Consider the following 21577-nt stretch of genomic DNA (forward strand, 5'->3'; position numbering starts at 1 on the left):
GTTTTCCACAGCGGCTGCACGAGTCTGCATTCCCACCAGCAGTGCAGAAGGGCCCCTTTTTGTCCGCATCCTCTCCAACACTTGTTGTTTGTTGATTTGTTGATGATAGCCATTCTGGCAGGTGTGAGATGATACTGCATTGTTGTTTTGATTTGCATCTCGTATAATTAGTGACTTTGAGCATGTTTTCATATGTCTTTCGGTTTTCTGTATGTCCTCTTTCAAAAAGTGTCTATCTTGGTCCATTGCCCATTTTTTTATTGGATTGTTTATCCTCCTATTGTTAAGTTGCATGAGTTCCCTGTAAATGTTGGAGATTAAACCCTTATCAGTGATATCGTTGGCAAATATGTTCTCCCAAGCAGTGGGCCTTCTTGTTGTTTTGTAAAAATATATTTTTTTATTGATTTTAGAGAAGAAGGGAGAGGGATAGAGAGATATAAAAATGAGTGATGAGAGAGAATCATTGATTGGCTGCCTCCTGCATGCCCCCTACTGGGGATGGAGCCCACAACCAGGCATGTGCCCTTGGCCAGAATTGATCCTGGAACCCTTCAGTCCACAGGCCAACACTCTAGCCACTGAGCCAAACTGGCTAGGGCCTCAAAATTTCTTATATTGTCCACAAAGACCTGGTCATGTCCTGGAGACCAAGGCACGATTATGTACCAGGAATAAGGCCTGGTCTTTGTCTCCGAAAAAATCCAAAAAGTTGATCAGTTTAGTCAGTGGGGTAAACAAAAATTAATGAGATTAATTGTATATTGTCACATAAGAACTAAGTAATTAATTTTAAAGTTTTTTTTTCCTGTCAGATTCAACACTATGTGTTTACAATTAGAAAAAACTGATTGAGTTCCAAACCAAATAAAAGTGATTTGATCATTGAATAGATGTTAGCTATAATTATGCACAGTAGTATTGCTTTGTTATAATAATTATTATTCTGATCACCTATTTAAAAAAAAAAGAAAGAAAGAAATAAACCACATGAATGGAAGCCCTGGGGAGTTGCTTGAACCAACAGGTGTCTATCTAGGTCCATTGCCCAGAAAGCTTTACCGAGTGAGAAATAAACCTTTGCTGTTAAACAAAATTGTTGAACTGCTGTTAAATAAACTTTTGCTGAAATAAAAAAAAAAGTGATTTGATACGTCATTTCAAAGACAGCTGTGGGACCAAAGCCAGTAGCTCTCAATGCTGTGACCTAAGATTGACCTGGGATGTAATAGACACTCAATTGTGCTATGCTTTCCCGAGGAGAAATAAGATACTAGCTACAGTGGGGCCTTGACTTACGAGTTTAATTTGTTCCGTGATGGAGCTCGTAACTCAAATTACTTGTATGTCAAATCAATTTTCACCATTACAATGACACATGATGCTGGGCTGATGTTGTGGCATTCACTGTGACGTTTGCTGTGCCAACTAGCAGTGGGGTATCTGAAGCTGGCTCGTAACCCGAATTTTAGCTCATATCTCAAAAAACTCATTAGTTGGGACACTTGTAAGTCAAGGCCCCACTGTACTCATTTTAGTGATTGGTAATGTGGAAAAGTAAATAAAATGTTTCCCAAGTCTTTTAAAAAAGTGATTTGAGAATTAATACTGTGTCCATAATTTGGGTATTTCTCTCCTCCATGACAGTTAGAAACCGAGAGTGGATTTCATTTATTTTCAGCGTGGTCTGAAATGGGCCTATTGGACTGAAAGCCTCAGTTCCCAGCTTGCTGGTGGCGGAAGGCCATTCCCAGTTCTTTGCTACATGGGGCTTGCCAACATGGTGCTTTGCTTTGTCAAAGCCAGCAAGGCAGCCTTCGCCAGTTTGGCTCAGTGGATAGAGCATAAGCCTGCGGACCAAAGGGTCCCACTTGGATTCCTGTTCAAGGGCACTTACCTTGGTTGCAGGCTCCTCCCCAGCCTGGGCCCTAGTCAGGGTACGTGCAGAAGGCAATCAATCAATGTGATATGTATTTCTCTCATATTGATATTTCTCTTTGTCTTTCCCTCTCCCACAAAAACAAAACAAAACAAAATAAACAAAAATCAGCAAGGCAGAGAGTAGCAAGATGGACGTCACAATCATTTGTTATTGAATCTCAGAAATGGTGTCCCATTGTTTGGTGTTACTTAATTCATTAGAAGCAAGTCACTAGATTGGGCCCACACTCCGGGAGGGATGTGAATGCCAGGAGGCAGGATTGTTGGGGTCCATCTTAGATGTGTGCCTATTGCCTCAGTGAGGGAAAAATCTAGCATACTGAGAAAAAATAAAAGTGCCTGTTTCTAAGAAATGAAAGAAAAGAACCTTTTCCATTCCATTCACTCATTCAGAGCCAAAACAAATGAACTTGATTGGCTGGGTTCACAATGGTAGCGGTCGGCTCTATTCTGAGTAGAGGTGCAAATCAGGCTCAAAGTTGAGAGGCTCAGTTCAGACAGAGGAACATCATTAAGTAGCGGGTCCAAGGTATGCCTTTGGGGCTATGGACAAAGGAAGGATAAGAGGTCAGAAGCCCAGTAATACTCAACCAGTGTAGAAGCAAAATATTAGGCCAGATAATCAGAGAGGTTGTGGATGTAGCTAAGAACAGTAAAAATGATGCTTAGGCACTGTCTTGCTGGTGGTCAGGGCTCTGTGGTTTTAAGGACACAGGACTGGGCCAGACTTTTTCTCTCTGTTATTAAAAGGTCATAAAGTACTGCTGTATTTTTGGTTTAAGTTCAAATAGAAAATTTAATGGTTTAGTAAAAATGATGAAATTAGGGAGAAAGTACTATTCCGAATGAAATTAAAAGTCATGAAAATAGTACTTTTTGGGCCAACATTAGATACGTTTTTTGTCCTGAAATGCATAGTGTTTTGTATTGATTGATGATTTAATTTTCTTCTCCAAATACTGTTGGTATTTGGGTACATAATTCTGCCCCAAACGCTGCACATGCACCTCAGGGTCATCTAGCTTAGAACAAATATTGGTGGGGTACCAATGTCTTATCCTGACTATTAGTTATTTTTAATTTTTATTTTGACACTACCTTATTTTGACCTTAATAACACATTTTCCTTAAATGTCAACAAGTAATTTAATTTAGAAACTATAATATCCTTTTACAGGATTTTCAAAAGTGAGGAATTTCCTAGGCTTTGAAAAAATTGGCATATAGCCACATGATAGAATGTAGAAATTAAAGTCATATTGAAACAAAACCCCACTCCTTTCTGGAAAAAGAAATCTAGTTATATTTAATTCCATTTCTACTTGCTTCCAGTGATGTCTTCTATTAGATTACAAAAGGAACCAATTACTCTCATCCACCCTTTTTCATATACCTGGAAATTAACTTAAATTTAGCTCTTATATTGAGTGTTCATTTATTTATTTATGCCTAGATTATTTAATTACAACACTTCTTAAACTCACTTTTGTATTCCTTTCTTTACACAGACTCTCTTTTATATTCAGCTATAGTACAGATTTAGTTTCTCAATTTATATTAGCAAATAACTGAATAGCAAATATTAATCAATATATAGCAATTTCAATCCCTGTTAAAATTTGCCAATACCAGATCCAAACTGTCAGTTTTGCATATTTAGAAAGTGCTGACATTTTCTCCCCATACCATCTACTAAAGATAACTATATCAGACAGTTCCAGATTAAATTAAACATGACATTTCTGTATTTGGGGGTTACCTTTCATTATTTGGAAAAAATCATATAATTCCAAGGAGTTATCTGTTCCAAATCTTAAAGGTTATGATTGGGAAGGCATCAAAGTATTTTTCAAAATATTTTCTCTAATCAACCTACCATGGTGCCTGAAATCCATATTCTTATGATTTCTATGGACCATTTAATGCTAGACATAGATATATACATATATAGATGTAGATATAAATTAACATATATATGGAATAAAATCAAAGGTAAATATTGCATCATTGAAAAAATCACTTCAAATAGCTTATCAGACAAAAGCCATAAGGTGATAGATGATAAATTTAGAGGGCCATGAGTGTGCATGTGTATGTGCATGTGTGCGTATGTGTGTCTGGGTGGTAGGAGTAATGTGTGCCTTAAGGAATATAGATCAGGAGTGGACCACAAGGTGTGAGGAAGCATAAGGAACAGATGAGGAATGATGATGTCTGCTAATGTGTGAAAAATCCAGAATACATTCATTTTACCTAGTTAGTAGGTCATGCCCAAGAATTAAAGGTGTCTTTAAAAATAAAGTTATGACTTGAAATAATTTTTCTTTATTGGGTCCAATAACATTTTAAGTGGTTCTCTGTACTTACAGGCAAATCATACATTAGTTGCTACATCTCCGGAGTTATTTATTTCTGCTAGCAATAAATAAATAGGTTGTCCTTGTTCTTCCTAGAAAGAAATTCTTTTAAATTGGGAAGTCAACTTCCAAAAGAGACTTTGCTGTTAAGAGGAAGTATCTGAAGAAAATGGCTTCTTAGTTAATTTTTGCTCAGTTGTGATAACTTGCAACCTTATCTAAGATGACAGTTGCCCAAATGCAGGGTCAGAAATGATGTTAAACATGTCAGCATTGGACTGTCCTCTTGCCTTATTTCTCCTTTCTTCTACCCTTTGACCTCTTGTATTTTCCCAAGGGTATGAGGTTGCCATTCTTACACTGACCATCTGCTGGTGGAAAGGGCTTCTTTATTCATTAAAATAAGCAGAGCTTCTTTATTCGTTGAAACAAGACTTCTGGGCTTCAAATCAACCCAAAATGAAGAACAGGGGCAACATTATAGACAAAGTATTTGGGAACTGGTAGGTCCCCATAAGTCCTATTTTTGAATGGTCACTATATGGAAAACCAATCCTAGTGAATACATTAAATTCTTTGTTGACAGAAGTAGAAGATGATGACTTGAATTTGAAAATGTTGATCAGAAGGCATTGTTTTATCACTTCAGAACCAATTTGCTCTGTTGTTACACTAGGCTGTAAAAAAAAACCTCCCTGAGGCATGAGAATGAACTTGGTGAATATTGCTTAGTGCTTCCTTTGGCTCATCTGAGGGAGAGACATAGACATTGCAAGAGGGAAAGAGGTTGGGAGGACAAAGGACTGAAATGTAACCACATTGTGCCTTGTTGTTCTTCTAGGATCTCACGATTCTTTCAGCTTCTACATCGACGAAGCCTCTCCAGTAGGGCCTGAACAGCCAGAAACTGTCCAGAATTTTGTCTCTGTTTTTGGAACTGTGGCCAAAAAGCTGATGCGGAAATGGTTAGCCACGCAAACGATGAACTTTACTGGTCAGCTAGGAGCTGGGATCCGTTATTTTGATCTTCGAATTTCCACCAAGCCCAGAGACCCTGACAATGAACTCTACTTTGCTCACGGTTTGTTCAGTGCCAAAGTCAATGAGGGCCTTGAGGAGATCAATGCATTCCTCACAGATCACCGTAAGGAGGTCGTGTTCTTGGACTTCAATCATTTTTATGGAATGCAGAAATATCACCATGAAAAATTGGTCCAGATGCTGAAAGACATCTATGGAAATAAGATGTGCCCAGCAATTTTTGCACAGGAAGTGAGTCTAAAGTACCTGTGGGAGAAGGACTACCAGGTGCTGGTCTTCTACCACAGTCCCGTGGCTCTGGAGGTGCCCTTCCTCTGGCCTGGGCAGATGATGCCAGCACCCTGGGCCAACACCACAGACCCGGAAAAACTGATTCAGTTCCTTCAGGCGTCCATCACTGAGAGAAGAAAGAAGGGCTCGTTTTTTATATCTCAGGTGGTGCTGACGCCCAAAGCTAGCACTGTGGTCAAAGGGGTGGCCAGTGGCCTCAGAGAAACAATCACAGAAAGGTAAGTGTCCTTAAAGTATCAGGAAGATAATGTTTAAATAATTCATAGAGCTAAGTGACAGAGCTAAAATTCACATCTAGGTATATTAATGTCCTACGGCAACCATAACTAAGTACCACAAATTGAGTGGCTTAAAACTTATGCTCTAGTAGGACTAAAGTAGGACTTGCGGAGGAAAAATCAAATAAGTTAGGGAAGTGTGGAAAATGCTTTTATATATTATATTTACACAGCTCTGCCAAGAGAGTCACATTGCACATTAGCATATAAAAGGCACTAACAAGTATTTTAGTGGTGAATTTTGTTTAAAGTTAACTAATTCAATGTTTTCTGAGCACATAATTTTTTTTAGACCACACTTATTAACAGCCCATGAAATTAATTTTGAAAACTGTCCTCAGCCCTAGCCAGTTTGACTTAGTGGATAGAATGTTGACCTGGGGACTGAAAGGTCCTAGGTTTGATTTCCATCAAGGGCACATGCCCAAGCTGTGGGCCCCATCCCTAGTAGGGGCATGTAGGAGGCAGCCAATCAGTGATTTTCTCTCATCATTGATGTTTCTCCCTCTCTCTCTCTCTCTCTCTCTCTCTCTCTCTCTCTCTCTCTCTCTCTCTCTCTCTCTCTCTCTCTCTCTCTCTCTCTCTCTCTCTCTCTCTCTCTCTCCCCCCCCCCCCCTTCCTTCCTCTCTGAAATCAATAGAAGTGTATTAAAAAAACAAAAACCATCCTCAGCCATCTGCTCTCATTGAGAACTTGCCACTGGCCTCTGGCTTTTGTAGCTGGAATAGCAGAGCTGTGTCACTGAGAAAAGAAAAAGAAGTGGGAAATGAGAGAATTTGAAAAGCAGAGACGAAGACCCTCTCTGTAGAATCAACTTCTCTCTAGGCTTATGCGAAATCCTTGCAGATATGTCTAAACATGGCCGTGATGCTTGTGCTATAAGCATTCTAGAATGGAGCCTAGTCTCAGAAGAACTAGAAAGACCTCTTTTTAAACCTGTCGCAAAGCCTATATCTGAGTAGGGTGTTGATGTGAAACTCAAAGGTGCCGTTTCGTCCTGTGTCCATGTATTTCAGCTTTCTGGATGAGGTCTAGAGGGAAAGATCTTTGTTCGTGTTCATCCTAGCGTCTTGCAAAGGTAATCAACTTACCTCTGAGAGTCAGTGAAAGAACCTTTAACTCCCCAAGAGTACATTACCTCTCTTCCCTCCTCAAGGGAAGAGGCCCACAAAGGAGACTCTGCCATCTTCCTCCTGAGATTGTACCACGGCTGCCCATTCAGGAATCCTATGTGAACACCAACAAGTGTCATGGAATTCTCCTTTGACACCATAAGAGAAGCCGCTGGGCAATATGAAGTCCTTTCTGGACCCTAAGAATTTTCATCTGCAAAATTGGGAGTTTGAACTAGATCATTTCCAAGGTCCTTTTCTGTTCCTAATTCCCACAATCCTAAAATCCTGCGTTTGACTAGCTTCTCTATATCTGTTTGATGATGTCTAACGGGGTTAGGAAAACTCTGAGCGCATGCATTTGGAAAACAGTGTTTGCAGGTGTGCGTGCCTCTCAGGGAAAGTGATGTAGGTACCATAGCTTTCAATCTGGCCACTGGTTCCAAATACTGCAGATGCGTTTTCTACATTTGAGCAATGCCAAAAGACACAGGATTTTATTTCCTAAAGACCTATTTTTAATTTCTTTTTTCATACACCAGTTTTTGCACCTCACCCCCACGGAATTCACACGTTTTTAAAAAGAAGGTGTGCAACTTGAATCAAGTCCTTCCCCAATTTGTGGAAGTTTATACATTATAGGTGTTTGAGTGGTTGGCTTGTTTTTTTGTTGTTGTTAAAAAAAGTTGTCAGACCACCTGTCAGGATTTTTAAGGAGCAATACATCTTTGCAGATAAATTGATGTTAAATTAATCTAGGCAATATTTATATAGGTCAACAATGTAGATGATGATGATGATAACAACAAGCTATTTTAAAGTGTTCTCTATCTCTTCAATCCTGTGCTAACTGTTTTATATGCATTGATTGATTTAATTTTCCCAAAACTTCCCCCAAATAGCATTGCCATCCCATCATAAATGAAGAAATGGACCCTTAGGAAGTTAAGCAACTTACCCAGATAACACAGTTCAGGAAAGGTGAATTCAAGAGTTAAATCCAAGTTGCTCCATTTTGTGTTTATTTATAAAACAAACACGTCTGGATGCCTACTCTTTTCAAGACCCTGTATTCAATGGTGCTTCACCGTGTGACCTCCAATATGGAGGTTTAAATCCATTGCATCATTCTATCTCCCAGCTACCTGTGAGCACCCCTAGTGGTGACTGCACATTTGTTTTCATCTTATTATATGACAACACCTAGATTAATGGTTCCCAACCTTCTTTTGGGCATGCCCCACCTAACCATTCTAAAATCCTGATGCCCCCCCCCCCCACCCCCATGACATATAATTCTTATTATTTAAAAAGTGAACTGCTATTCACATAGAGGAAGCCTAAAAGGCCATTAACTTGGTCTAAACAAGCTTCCAAAGAACGAGAAAAAAGTAAAAGAATGAAAAGACAGTTGAAGTACTGAGAAGGAAATCACTAAGAAATTGTTAAAAAATAACGATAATATGAAGTGATATGAAAAATAGCAAATAAAGTTTCAAAACATATAATAGAGAACTGAAATGCATAAATATGCCACAATATATATTTATATACTGTGTATGAGGCTCCTAGAACCATAAGAAATGCAAAAAATTCACTGTTAATAACCCATTCTTGAATGGCCCCCCTTAAAAATCAAATTGCCCCCCTGTGGGACATGTGCCCACGTTGGGAACCACGGATCTAGATGAAGTTGGCAGTATATTCAGCTGGAAGGTTCGATTTAGTATGCACCTGTCAAGTAGCTCCCGTGAGGGGCTCTGTATTGAGTGCTGTGAACATATTAAAATTAGTAAGATGCTATTGATTTCCTCAGGCATCAAGGATGTTTGAAAAGGCAAGATCATACATGACCTAAATACAAATTGGAAAAAAGAGAGAAATTAACGGCCAAGATCTATAGTGATTTAAAAGCAGAGATACCTGGAAAGATTTTGGTCAGCTTTGAAGAGAGGACAGGCTTGTGATGGGCAGAAATGGGCAGTGTGGCTTCCCACACTGAGGGAACAGCAAGAGAAAAACATGGAATTGGGAAATCCATGGAGGAACAGAAGTTAGAGTTGGCCAGAGCAGAGTGAGATGTAAAGGAACACGAGAGATGAGCTTAGGAAAGGCCAAGGGGAAGATTATGCAGGACTTTAAATGTAGTCTGGGGACTCTGAGTTTAAACACCTATGTGCTAGAGGTACTAGGAAGATATTGAAGGGGACCAATCAGAACTGGACCTCAGGGAATGACACTGAACTGACTGCGTAGGTTGAATAAGAATAGAAGATATGGAAGATAACTCACCAGTCCAAGGTTGGAAACAAAGTGAGACGTCAGGAAGTGACTGGGAGGCGAGAAAGGTAGAAGATGTGGACATCTCAGCACTACTGACGCTCTCCCCATTGGAGCCCTGAGGGCACATTCTACTGAATGACATCCTTGGAGGTGGACAGTGTGCAGCACTATGCATTGACTCTCAGGATTAGTCACTGCCTTAGAGGAAAGGCAGAATTTTCAGGGTGTGGTTGGTTGTAAAGAAGCATCAATATGACCCAGATAGGAAAGGAGGGCAAACACAGTTGTTGAGCTCACATTATGTGCCAGGCACTGTGCTTTATAGGAACTGTGTTCATTTAATCCTCCCCACAGCCTGACAAGGTGGGTATTAGCAGATCCATTGTAGGTGGAAATGGATCTGATAATACTAGAAGTTGAATATGTCTAGTACCTTGCTCAAAAAAGCCCATGTTAATTTAGCAAAGCCAAGATTATAATTTGGGTCTGTTTGACTCCATGTTTCATGCTTACTCCTGCAAATTAGGGAAAATTTACATTTTCTAGGAGTGGGTGCATGTTATACAATATCACATCTTGGAGGGGAGAGTCACTCTAAGGATTTGGGAAGGTAAGCATGCTAGCCTGGGGTGTGTGTGGAGGGGAAGCTGTGAGAAGAGCTGGTCGTGGAGTGTATGGCTTTGTCTCAAGAAAGCAAACCAATGTAGGATGCTGGCATGAGGCCCCTAGGGTAGCACTGCCATAGCATATGGATAGGAATGGAACTTAGAGGTGATGGGGCTCAATTCCCTCTACTGTGTGCTTGCTGCCCATTTAACTGTTTTCCATGTAGTAAGAATTTGGGGCCAAAGGAATGCTAAATGATTGCCCAAGTTACAGAGCTTAACTGGCAGCAAAAATGGGATTAAAATCCAAGTCTCCTGGCTTAAAGGCAGAATTTTGTCCTCCACACCCCAGGGAGGGATGAGGACAGAGGATAGGATGGACAGCAAGACCAAGCAGAGTCATAGAACAGGCTCAGGGACAAACATGGAAGGTCTGCACCGTGCACAGCATACCGTGGTACCTGGGGCCCTGACTGGGGGTCAGAGGTCGAGCCTGGGTTTGGGCTATGGATTTTTGTGCAGGGCCAACCTTCTCTGGGTTCTCTCTCTTTCTGCCTCACCAACACAATGGACTCTATTTTTTTCCTAATCAGGACACACTGCAGCTCACACCAACACCCCAAACAGCATTACTGCTGCCCAATTTACCTGTCATTTCCTAAGCCCAGCAGGTACAGGGCTGGCCTCTGGGAAGTTGTTTACCTGCAACATCAGTCATCTCAACAGCTGTGGGGAGCGAAGAGGAACTCGCTGAGAGGTGGGTTGGAAGGCAGGGTGACATGGGAGCATGACAGTCTCCACGAAGAGCAGCTTTCTGCCTCTGACCTCCCAGGCCCTGTCTCCCGGGGAGTCAGCACTAGGGCAGCTGATTGTGGTCCCGCCAGTTCAGTAAAATGGGAAGCTGTCTCCTTGGGCTCCATATGCCTGTTGAGAGAGAATAACAAGGAGACCGTGGAAAACCAGCTTTAGAATAATCATTGTTTACCAGGCACTTTCATCATGAGATTGTTTCTTCAACATACACTTATCAGAGGCCTCATTTGTTCCATACGTGTTATTTCCAACTTGCAGTTTAAGAAACTGAAGGTCAGAAAAGCTAAGTAATGTGTTTAGTGGCGCTATGAGCCAGTGCTGGGATCAATTCAGAATCTAGGTTTTTGAACCTCTAGAAAGAGGAGTCTGGCTTGGAAATGGAAAGGAAACTCCAGAAAGCAACCTTTTTCCTAGCCTGAGGCTTGGCCAGCTGGGAAGTGCGTGTGGCGACTTTGTTAAAATGTGAGTTCCTAAATGCTGCTCCCCAGAGGTTCTGACTCAGGGGTCTGTGGCAGTAGTGCACATAAAAGCGTTCTCTCTCCTTTATTGTGCTGAAGTTGTAAGGTTAAAGGGCAGGCAAATCCAGGCAGGTATCTTTTATTATCTGCATCAGGAGAGTTGAAGACTGGAGAGAGTTCTAAGCCTTTGGGAGGTCAGATACCCATTCAGTTCCTGGTGTGTGTGTGTGTGTGTGTGTGTGTGTGTGTGTGTGTGAGAGAGAGAGAGAGAGAGAGAGAGAGAGAGAGAGAGAGAGAGAGAGAGAGAGAGAGAGAAAGAGAGAGAGAGAGAGAGAGAGAGAGAGAGAGAGAGAGAGAGAGAGAGAGAGAATATAAGCCTATTTTAGTGAATCTCTCTGGGTGTCAGTTGTCTTATGTGGAATTACTGGGCAGATTGAATTTAATGTCTGAAAAGGAACTAGCCTAGTCCAGGGGTGGGCAAACTTTTTGACTCAAGGGCCACAATGGGTTCTTAAACTGGACCACAGGGCCGGAACAAAAGCATGGATGGAGTGTTTGTGTGAACTAATATAAATTCAAAGTAAACATCATTACGTAAAAGGGTATGGTCATTTTTTCCAATAGTTTTATTCATTTCAAACGGGCCGGATCCGGCCCGTGGGCCGTAGTTTGCCCACAGCTGGCCCTAGTCTGCAGCCAGCACTCACAGAAAAATGAGAGCAAGTGGTTGATGGGGGTAGAGGGGGAGACAGAGGGAATAAGGATGGAGTGCCCATGCAGCAGGGATGTTTAGTCAATCAGGCTGTGGCACAATAGTCTGGGGACATCAGCCAGCAAGTGAGGGGAGAAGAGGCTAGTTTGGGATTAGAAATTAACCAAAACGTGAATTGTCAGTAGATAAACAAGTAAGAGGTATCTGAGCCTAGAAGTAAAATGGACTGGATCTGGACAGCTCAGGCCTTGTGCCATCTGCCCTCTGTAGACAGGGCTTCTTGGCGTGGAGAGCAAGGCCATTTATTCAAGGAGGAATTGCTCCACTCTGCAGAGACCTTCTGACTTTATGCTGGGGAAAAAGGCATAAATGTTCTGTGACCACCAAATCATCAGACACAAGTGTATAATCGAACACCCTGAGTTCATTACTTGTTGCAGTGAGGTTGGACCCACACCATGGGAACCATGAGACTCCTAGTGAGCAGGTGATGGAACTGGGGTTTGGGGGGTCACTTGGTGAGGCTCAAGGAGGCAGAGATTCTCCCTAGATTGCATGCAGTCAGAAAGCAAGGACAATTCTATAACTGGGTCTCTCAATAGGTCTTATCTATAGGGCTAAAGGGAGAATAGACAGTAATTGGTTAAAAAAAGTCACAGTCATTCATTAAGTCTAGACAGATAAATGTTTAGCTATTCTGTGGGTGATTTTGTCGTTGTGCCTAGACAAAATTACAAAGTTTTTGTTTTTCTCTTACTTTCCCCTTGATTTTGACTAACCTCATAGGGAGGTTGGTGTTCTGGGAGATTGTCTATTTGCAACCAGAGAATAACATGGCCTATTTGTGAGTGTTAGGGTAGCTTCCAGGTGTCAGGGGTTGATTTTTAATTTCTTTCCCCCCTTTCTGTGCAACGTGAAGGAAAAAATAGCACTTATTTCCATTTGGTCTGAAAGCCTCTGATGTGAGTTAAGCTTTCCATGTGCTTTTTCTTTGTGATTCTTTTTCTCATTGAAATAGTTGAGGCTGTGTCTATGCAGAAGCCCGGACCACTGTGATAATGAGGCAAATCAGAGTTGGTGATACCCTAGTCCAGGGCTTGTCTACAGAAAATGTAGACTTCCAATTGAGTCATACTGATCATTAGCTTCACATGTTTTTCTCTGTGATCCTAAGTTTCTTCCTGTGTCATGGGGCAAGGATTGGACGTGGCTAACAAGTATAAAGAATCCCTGGTTGTGGAGGCTGAAGGGGTTGAAGGTGTGAAAGAAATGTGAGAACACAGCATCTTGTAAAGGGAATTAATTGCTTATTCTTTAATATCTGTGAGCATCCCAACGTTTTTTCCAAGGTTTCACAACTCAGGGCACAGAGGAGCAGAAGGTGAGAGGCCAGTGGTCCCACTTTCAACTGAATTGTTCTCTTGCCCTTTGTGTCAGGGGAGGCATTTTTTTCTTGGCCTTGCTTGAACGGGCACCTTGAATGCTGGTTGTGTTGGGTGTACTTGGTAGACACGGCTTTGGGTGACTGACATATTGATTAACAAAGTTGACTCTGACCAGTATAAATGCTTATTTAACTGAGGTGACGTAAGCTGAATCCTCTCTATCAAAGGATTGAAGGGCAAGGAGTTGCTTTCAGTGTGCCCCACCTAACAAAACTGTAACAAAAATCTTCAATAATGTACACACACTGCTCCAGATCATGACATTTCAGCTTTTAATGTATGACATTCAGTTGATAAAAATGTTTTCTTCCATAATATTTTCAGTATAACAACGACAATAACAAAAGCTGTGAATATGACATTTTCCCTGAATATCTGGCCTTGGAGGATTTCAGAAGAAAATACTGCATGCCCTGCCTGATATCTGGCTTCACTGTGTAGAACACAGGTCTCCTGGCTCTTGCTCTATTGTCTGGGATTGTAGCCTTTTGCTAATGAACTTATTGGAAAGTACAAAATATAATTAGACAGAATAGCTAGAGACTTGCCTATCGTCACTGCTTTTTATCTGCAGAAATCACAAGTATAGCTGGAATTTTTGCTTTAAAGTATCCCTGCCTCTCACCCCCTCATCACTCATTTTCCTGTGGCCTCGGCTGTTAAGAGAAGAATCTTGCGAGTTGTTTCTGGATCTGTGACATCTTGTCCTGATGTCTGTGGCCTCAGCTGTTAAGAGAAGAATCTTGCGAGTTGTTTCTGGATCTGCGACATCCTGTCCTGGTGTCTGAGGCCTCAGCTGTTAAGAGAAGAATCTTGCGAGTGACATCCTGTCCTGGTGTCTGCGGCAGTGAGCCAGGGATGTGTGACTTCATCAGTGAAGGCTAAAATCACAGGCTGCCCTTTGGGAATGTGTGTGAGATTTGGCCAGGAGGAAACTGACCAGAGTCACCATGGAGTGACTGCTTATCTGAACACTAAACAGAAAAGCCAGTGTGATCTAGCTCAGGTTCAAAAGTGAACCAGGCATGACATAAATAACACAATAATGCTAAAAGGGTTACTTGTGAAAATGCATCCTTAAGATTTTGGGGGTATATTTTGGAGGCTTTCATTTATATTGCCTATTTCTCCCAATAAACTACTTGTAATTTGAATAGCTTATCATGAATAGATGTAGAGAAACTTGGTTGAGTATATAGTTTAGTCTAAGTTTGTCTGTTAACAGAGACCATATGTGGACTCAGAGGAGACATGCTGAATCTATGGCTAAAAAGTAAAACCTGGAAACTTCGTTTTATTCTGGTCTCCATTTTACATTTACTGATGAGCAGTTAAGGGCTATTGAATAAACTTGACTCATGGTCATTCACAAGTACAGCAGGCTGCCACATGCATTTCTACATGGTTTTCTATGACAGAAGGAGAACTTCACATGTTTGCAATAACACATAGCTGGTTGCTGCTGGCTATGTGCTTACACTTCACCCCTGTGTCCCAGCAACCCCCAAATAGGACATGGCAGAAGATCTTGTATCTGAGAAGCTCCTTGATGCCACAAATCATGAGCAGGGACATTTCAATATCTCCATAGCATCGGCTGTGCATATAAAGGTTGTTTCAATGGTCCACCATTTCTGCTCCAAGGGAGCCAGCTTTAAATTGAAAATGTATATGTGCCTGCCATGTGTGTGTGCATGTGTGTGCGTGTGTGCGTGTGTGCGTGCGTGTGTGTGCGTACGTGTGTGTGTGTGTGTGTGTGTGTGTGTGTGTGTGTGTGTTGAAAGGGGTGGAAGAAGTAAAGAAGTTAAGTAGGAACCTAGTCTTCACTCAGCGCCTGGGAGAGTACATTGTTTTGCTCCTGCTCATGAAGGAAGGGTTTCCCAAGTAGTGTGTCTTTATCTCTCAACTGAGAGTAGAGGGAAAAGTGCTCATCTACCCAATGTGGTACTTTCTCACCTAGTTTCATGCATTTACTTTCTTTTTTCTTTCTCTAGACCTCATATTTTCTTTGGCGTTTTCTTGAGGCCATTGTAGTTATGAAAGTGGTGTGTGTGTGTGTGTGTGTGTGTGTGTGTGTGTGTGTGTGTGTGTTTTCTGTCCCAGTGTTGCATGACTTATCTCTGAGATATTTTGGGGCTTTTGTCCCTCTGTAGCTCTTGATAAAAATTCAGACAGAACTTAGATATGATGGGGTGGAGAGGGGAAGAAAGGAATATAACCCACTTGGTGTCTAGGATGTCACTTATGACTTCAGAGAATTTTAATTTCTCTTCAACAAAGTAGACCAAAGTAGTTTTCTCCAGTGTCCCATCATGAGAATTCATCCATGTATTGAGTCAGCCAGTCCCTCAATCATGAGACTCTGAAGACCATGCTGTGGGCTTTGAGTGGGGACAGGAGAGGGATGGTGTAGTGTCTTACAAGATCTTGCCCCATGACCCTTGTCTTGGGGTTACAGGGCAGTCTCCCTGGAATGTGAGGTTTATGTAAGAAACAGTTAGAAATGGTACAAGACAGAATTTTCAACTGAGCAGGAACATGTTGACCTGCAGATTTAGTACCCATAGTGGCTCAAGGGAAAGAAAGGTGACAAAAGTGACTTCTCCAATATCTCAGGACAACAATGCACTCACCTTGGCTGCCCTTTCTTTCCTCACTACGTTGTAATGTTTGGCTCAAATATCAAGAGCACATCTTATTTTCTCTACTCAAATGAAATCTACTTTTGTGGTTGTCCACCCATTGGCCACTGAAAATGATAAACAGCATCTTTTCTAAGGTAGAAAATTATGCTTGGTTTGGGGAACCTTTCCAGACAATCAGGTTCAGACAAGGCCAACAAGTGAGAGTTCCGTGGAGGCTTGAAAGACCAGCCACAGACACTCCACACTCTGTGTGCTTGTTGGTATTGTTGACAGCTATTTAGGTGGGGGGGGGGGGCGCAAAACCATTATGTGAAAGGGTTCTCTTTTGACCATAAAATTTAGCAAATCCCCCGAGAATATTTAATAACTGCATGGTACATATATTATTTTAAAAGTTTGAGGTGGAAAAGAAATGCTTTTAGGCTTAACATTCTCTCCTACACAGTTTATACGCCACGATCTATTCCTCTATTATCAAAAGTGCATATCGAATGAAGTACATTCCTTCCTTAATTGAATTAACTTCACAACAAGGGAGCCACGTTGGGGGCTTCTGAAGGACACAGAGGAGCAACCTTTAGACAAGTGTACTTGGCCTTGGTACTGTTTTCTCCTCTCTTCTTTCTCAGTTTTGTAGTGAGAAGGGACAAATTTATAGCAACATGCCAAAACGATAGCGCAGGAAGTCCCAGCTGCTCTCGCCCCAGCTGTCTCTGGGAGGTAATAATATGGAGTGGGAATAGCACTTCGCCCCGAAGAGCACACACATTTTAAGTTGCTTTAATTTTCCTGCCAATTAGACTTTTAAGATGCCAAATGCATCTCCAGGCAACCTCTGTGACTGTTTAGTATCCTTTGGTAAAGGAGCCTCGGGCAAAGAGAGATATTCAAGTGGCAAAAATAGCATGGAAAAACTTTACTCTTTAATCCCCAAAGGAAAAAAAAATGTGGAAACGGGAGGACACAGGGATAGTCACACTGACCTGAGTGAGGGCTACTAAACAGACTGGGAGTCAGAATTCTCAGCCTAGGACAGGGGTTCTCAACCTCAGAATAACTGGCATTTTGGACAAGGTGTTTCCTCACTGTTGGGGGTTGCCCTGTACATTGTAGGTTGTTTGGCAGCATCCCTGGTCTCTACCACACGATTCCAGCAGCACTTCCCCCTTCTTGAGTCATGACCGTCAAAAGTGTCTCCAGTGGTTGAGTGTCAACCTATGAACCAGGAGGTCAGGGTTCAATTCTCAGTCAGGGCACATGTCTGGGTTGCATGCAGGAGGCAGCCAATCAATGATTCTCTTTCATCATTGATGTTTCTATCTCTATCTCCCTCTCACTTCCTCTCTAAAATAAAAAAATACATTTTTTTAAAAAATGTCTCCAGATATTGTCAAATTGTCAACGAGAGAGAGAGAGAGAGAGAGAGAGAGAGAGAGAGAGAGAGAGAGAGAGAGAGAGAGAGAAATGCCCTTGGTTGAAAACCACTGGCTTAGGGCAGCCACTGCACAAAAGATCCCGTGACAGTCGCTTTTCCTGGATCTTCATTTGTTTTCTTGTTAAACAGATGATATGAACTGCCCAGGGATTAGGGAAACATGAAATGTTTAGTATGTGGCTTGCTTTTTGGTTTAAATGAAGATGCCAAAATGTATACATTCCAGTGTCTGCTGCCTTCAGATTAGTCACCTTGGGGATTTCTTTATCCAGCCAAGTGATGCTGAAGCAATTGTAGGATAGTTTGAACAACCTGCACTCATTCAGAGCCAAGTTTAGTAAATAAGGTAGGGGAGCCAAGCTGATGAATGCTGTTTGGAGTCAAAATCCAAATGGAACAATAATGAGATCACTTTTTCTTATGTGTCTCATGAACATGCTCTGAAGGCAGTTTCAATAGAGGAGCCCTACAGAGATTTGGAGTCAGCCTACCATTGATGGGGTGAGTGGACAGTCATCCCCAGGTAATTGTTCTGAGGGATAACGCAATTTCAGCTTCTAAGCCTTGGGGTGTTTGTTATAAAAAGAACCCCCCCCCAATAGAATAAGATAATCTATGAGAAAATATTGAATAGAGGCCCAGTGCGTGAATTTGTGCACAGGTGGGGGGGGGGTCCCTCAGGGTGGCCTGCGGAAATCGGGCCCCAGCTTGTGCCCCCAGCCTTGCAGCCCCACAGCCCTGCCTGGCACTCTGCTTTGGCCTGACGCTGCCCCCTCACCTGTTCCACCATCCCACCTGCGGGGCGATTGATTAGGGCCGGCGGGGTGGGGGTGGGGGTGGGGGGGAACCTGGCTCCCTCAGCACCTGGGAGCCAGGTGGCAGCCTCACTCCCAACCCCCACCACTGGGGGCCCATCGGGGCCCATCAGGGCCAACAGTGCCTCCACTGCCGCCTGCTGCCAGTGCTGTGTCACAGCGAGGGGTTGAACTACCAGTCTCCCAGTAGAACTCCTGCTCAAATGACCGACTGAGGGGACAATTTGCATATTAGGCTTTTATTATATAAGATTCTTGGAAAAACTCACACGGGATATTTTCACTTCTATTTTATATGTGGAAAAACTCACATGGGATGTTTTCACTTCCATTTTATATGTGGAAAAACTCATTAACAAAGGAAATCCACTGGCCCAGATTTACACAGCTTCTATGGTTTCTAGAGTTTGGAGTCAAATACGACTGATTTCAGTGTGTTGCTTTTTCTTACCCCCTACACATTGCCCCTCCTTTAGAGTTGTATATGGTTAAGTTCTGAAATTAGATGGTTCTTTTCAAAGCTAACCCAAAGCAATAATATGAAAGTATCACATATTTATGAACATCTGCAAAATCAAAGAGAAGAAAATGTTTATATCCACTTCCAAATTGAGGGATTTCAAGTGACAAACAACCTCAGCTTCTTTCAGAAGAGCAGCTTTCCCCAAAGTGTGAAAACAGCTTCCAAGGCCTGTCACTGATTCTCATCCAGAATATTTTAATTCCCAGCATTTCAGCGATGGAGGAAAAGGGAACCCCATTTTCAGAGGATCGCCCTGTTGAGGCACTAACATGCTAATATAAAAATAAGTGTGGTGGTTGGTGGCTGGACCAAAGAGCAGCCTCCTCCATCCAGCTTTTAAACTTCAGCTGTGAGAGCTTTGGTTATTCAAGAGTTTGCATATTACAATCGTGATAATTAGTTTAAGATTAAAACAGCCAATTAAGTGAAATATCCATTTTAACTGTATTACTTTTGTATCTTGTAGCTCTTTTAAACAAAATTGTAGTGAATCATAGAGCTAAAATGCACAGCTGAGATGGGGCCTCCAGCAGAGTGGCAAAGCAGTCTGTCCACTCATCTCTTCCTTCCTTTACTTAGTCTCAATTCTGGGCGTGAATGAGGTAGATTCTCTTATTCAGAATCCATTAGGCATCTCGTTCATGTTTCTAGTAGAGTTTTAGTGGCTCAAGCATTCACTTTGGAGGCTGAGCTGGGCTTGTCCTGATTCTGCCACTAAGATCGTGTGATCTTAGGCAAGTTCCTTAAACTCTCTGAGCTTCAGTTCCTCCTCCATAAAATGGGAATAAAAATGCATGGATAGGGCTGCTGTGAAGCATAAGTTTGATAGTCACACAAGGTGTTTAGCTCGGTGTTTGGTCCATAGTGAATGATCAATACATGTTGACTTTCATTATTATTATTAGCAACAACCATTTTGTAAGGACACTCAATGGTACTCTGCGAAATTAAAAGAGTAAATAATCCTCTTCAAGAAACTAATTTCCTAGGAAATTATTGAGACCAATTACATTTACTTTAAATAGAACCTTATTGTAATAAAGCTTATTATGATTTGGATTTTTTAATAGATGTAGTCACACATAAACATTCCATACACTAATTGCCAAAAGTTATATGACCATCTTGCAACAGATATCTTGGGGTTTTGTTTTTCCTCTAACACTAATATTATAGATTTCTATTGTGTTTAATGTTATTTTCATTTTGTTATAATCATTTTTAGAACTAAGCTTAAATTGGTCACAATGATTCTGTGCATCAGAATTACGAGGGGACTTTAGGATCTACGTATGTTCAAACCCCGTCTCTGGATCCCAAGATTATTTTGGTGTTGGGTCAGGATTGAAAACCACTGATTGACTTATACCACAAGCTCCTAGCAAATAAGGACCACAGCTCTTCAATTTTGTATCCCCTAAAATGCCTTATAATAGCTTGTAAGTATTTACTGAGCAGTTTTGGGAGTCAGATACCGTGGAAGATAATAAAAGAAAAATACATTCCATATTCAAACAGAAATCAAGTCTTGCATGTTTTAAGAAATGAATTCATATCAGACAATTTCATAATTGGCCAATGCCACCTTAAATTATGACAATAACAATTTTGAAATAAGATTGTTTTCTAAAATTCAACCTCTAGTATTTTTCTGACATCTATATTGGTTTATTCCAAGGAGCAAAGGCTAACCACAATGGACAAATAGTTTAAATACCTGTCCCTCAGAGATCTATTGACAAGCTGGGCTACCTGGATAAGGTTGGCAAGGCACTGTTCTGAGATAGACGTGTGGTTGTCATTAGTCACATTTTCATTATTTGAATACATCAACCAACCCAGCAGATTCTGTTTCAAATAAACATATGTCCATCTTAGGGTGAGGTCATGCGTGTCTGTATACGCATGGTTGTTATAGTAAAACTAAAAATGGTTCATTAAGTTGCTTCTAGATCTCTGTCATCCTTGTCGTGACTGGTGTAATTGTGCAGCTAATTGCAGGAGCTAATGGTGGCCCCTGGGATGTAAGTTTCCCACATCCCATGCAGCCCTCCTTGTTGGCCAGGTAGCTTGTGATAACAACATGCAAACCTCCAGATGGGCATGGCCTACTGAATCTTTCCCACTGTGGCTCCATCAGCAGAGAGAAAGGAAGGGAGAAAGCAAGGGTTCTTAGCATATGTTTCAAAATACATTAATAACAGAAAGGTTTGGTCAGACATGGTACTCTGTAAACTGGGTTATATGTAAGCTGAATTAAAATGAGAGGCCATTTTCATTTTTAAAAACAGGGATCAACATAGATTGGGAATTGTTGATACTCCTGATGATAATAAGCTTAACGTTTGTATTAATGAAGGAACAATGACAAGGAGTCACCCAAAAGTGAGTTCATAATAGCATTCAACAATTTCTGGTGCCTATGCTCTTATATCCACACACCTAAAATGACGTGCCCAAAATCACTAGCTAATTTTTACCCAGGTCAAAATCTCCTATTATCATGCCCAGTTTTCTCTCCACTAATGTAAGGCCATCTCTGGGTAGTAATGCTCATCATTGCAGTAAATTTCTCAGGCGTATCAAGCTGCTCAGTAATTTTTGAAGGAGAAGGGGTTGGGTAGTAAAAATAAATGGCCTGGTTTTACAAACAGGCATTTCATATAAGTTAAAAATTGAAGCCAAAGGAAACCACTTGTTGTCCAGAGGAAAAACAGACACCAGTGGGAAGGAAATGAGTCCTGAAGCATAGTGAGCAGGGGTTATTTTCTTCTCCTCCTGACATTATCCTCACTCATCCCAATCCAAACTTAAGCTTGACCA

General features: G+C 41.5%; 1 protein-coding gene across 1 annotated transcript in view; it reads left to right on the forward strand.

The window, feature by feature from the left end:
• PLCXD3 (phosphatidylinositol specific phospholipase C X domain containing 3) overlaps positions 1 to 21577 on the forward strand; it is a 135203-nt gene that overhangs the window by 79450 nt on the left and 34176 nt on the right. Inside the window, exon 2 of the mRNA XM_059694864.1 lies at positions 5140 to 5848. Within this exon, the coding sequence (XP_059550847.1) occupies positions 5140 to 5848 (709 nt within the window). The remainder of the gene's footprint in view (positions 1 to 5139; positions 5849 to 21577) is intronic.

The sequence above is a fragment of the Myotis daubentonii genome, chromosome 4 (assembly GCF_963259705.1).
Source record: "Myotis daubentonii chromosome 4, mMyoDau2.1, whole genome shotgun sequence".
In the NCBI taxonomy this organism is placed as follows: Eukaryota; Metazoa; Chordata; class Mammalia; order Chiroptera; family Vespertilionidae; genus Myotis; species Myotis daubentonii.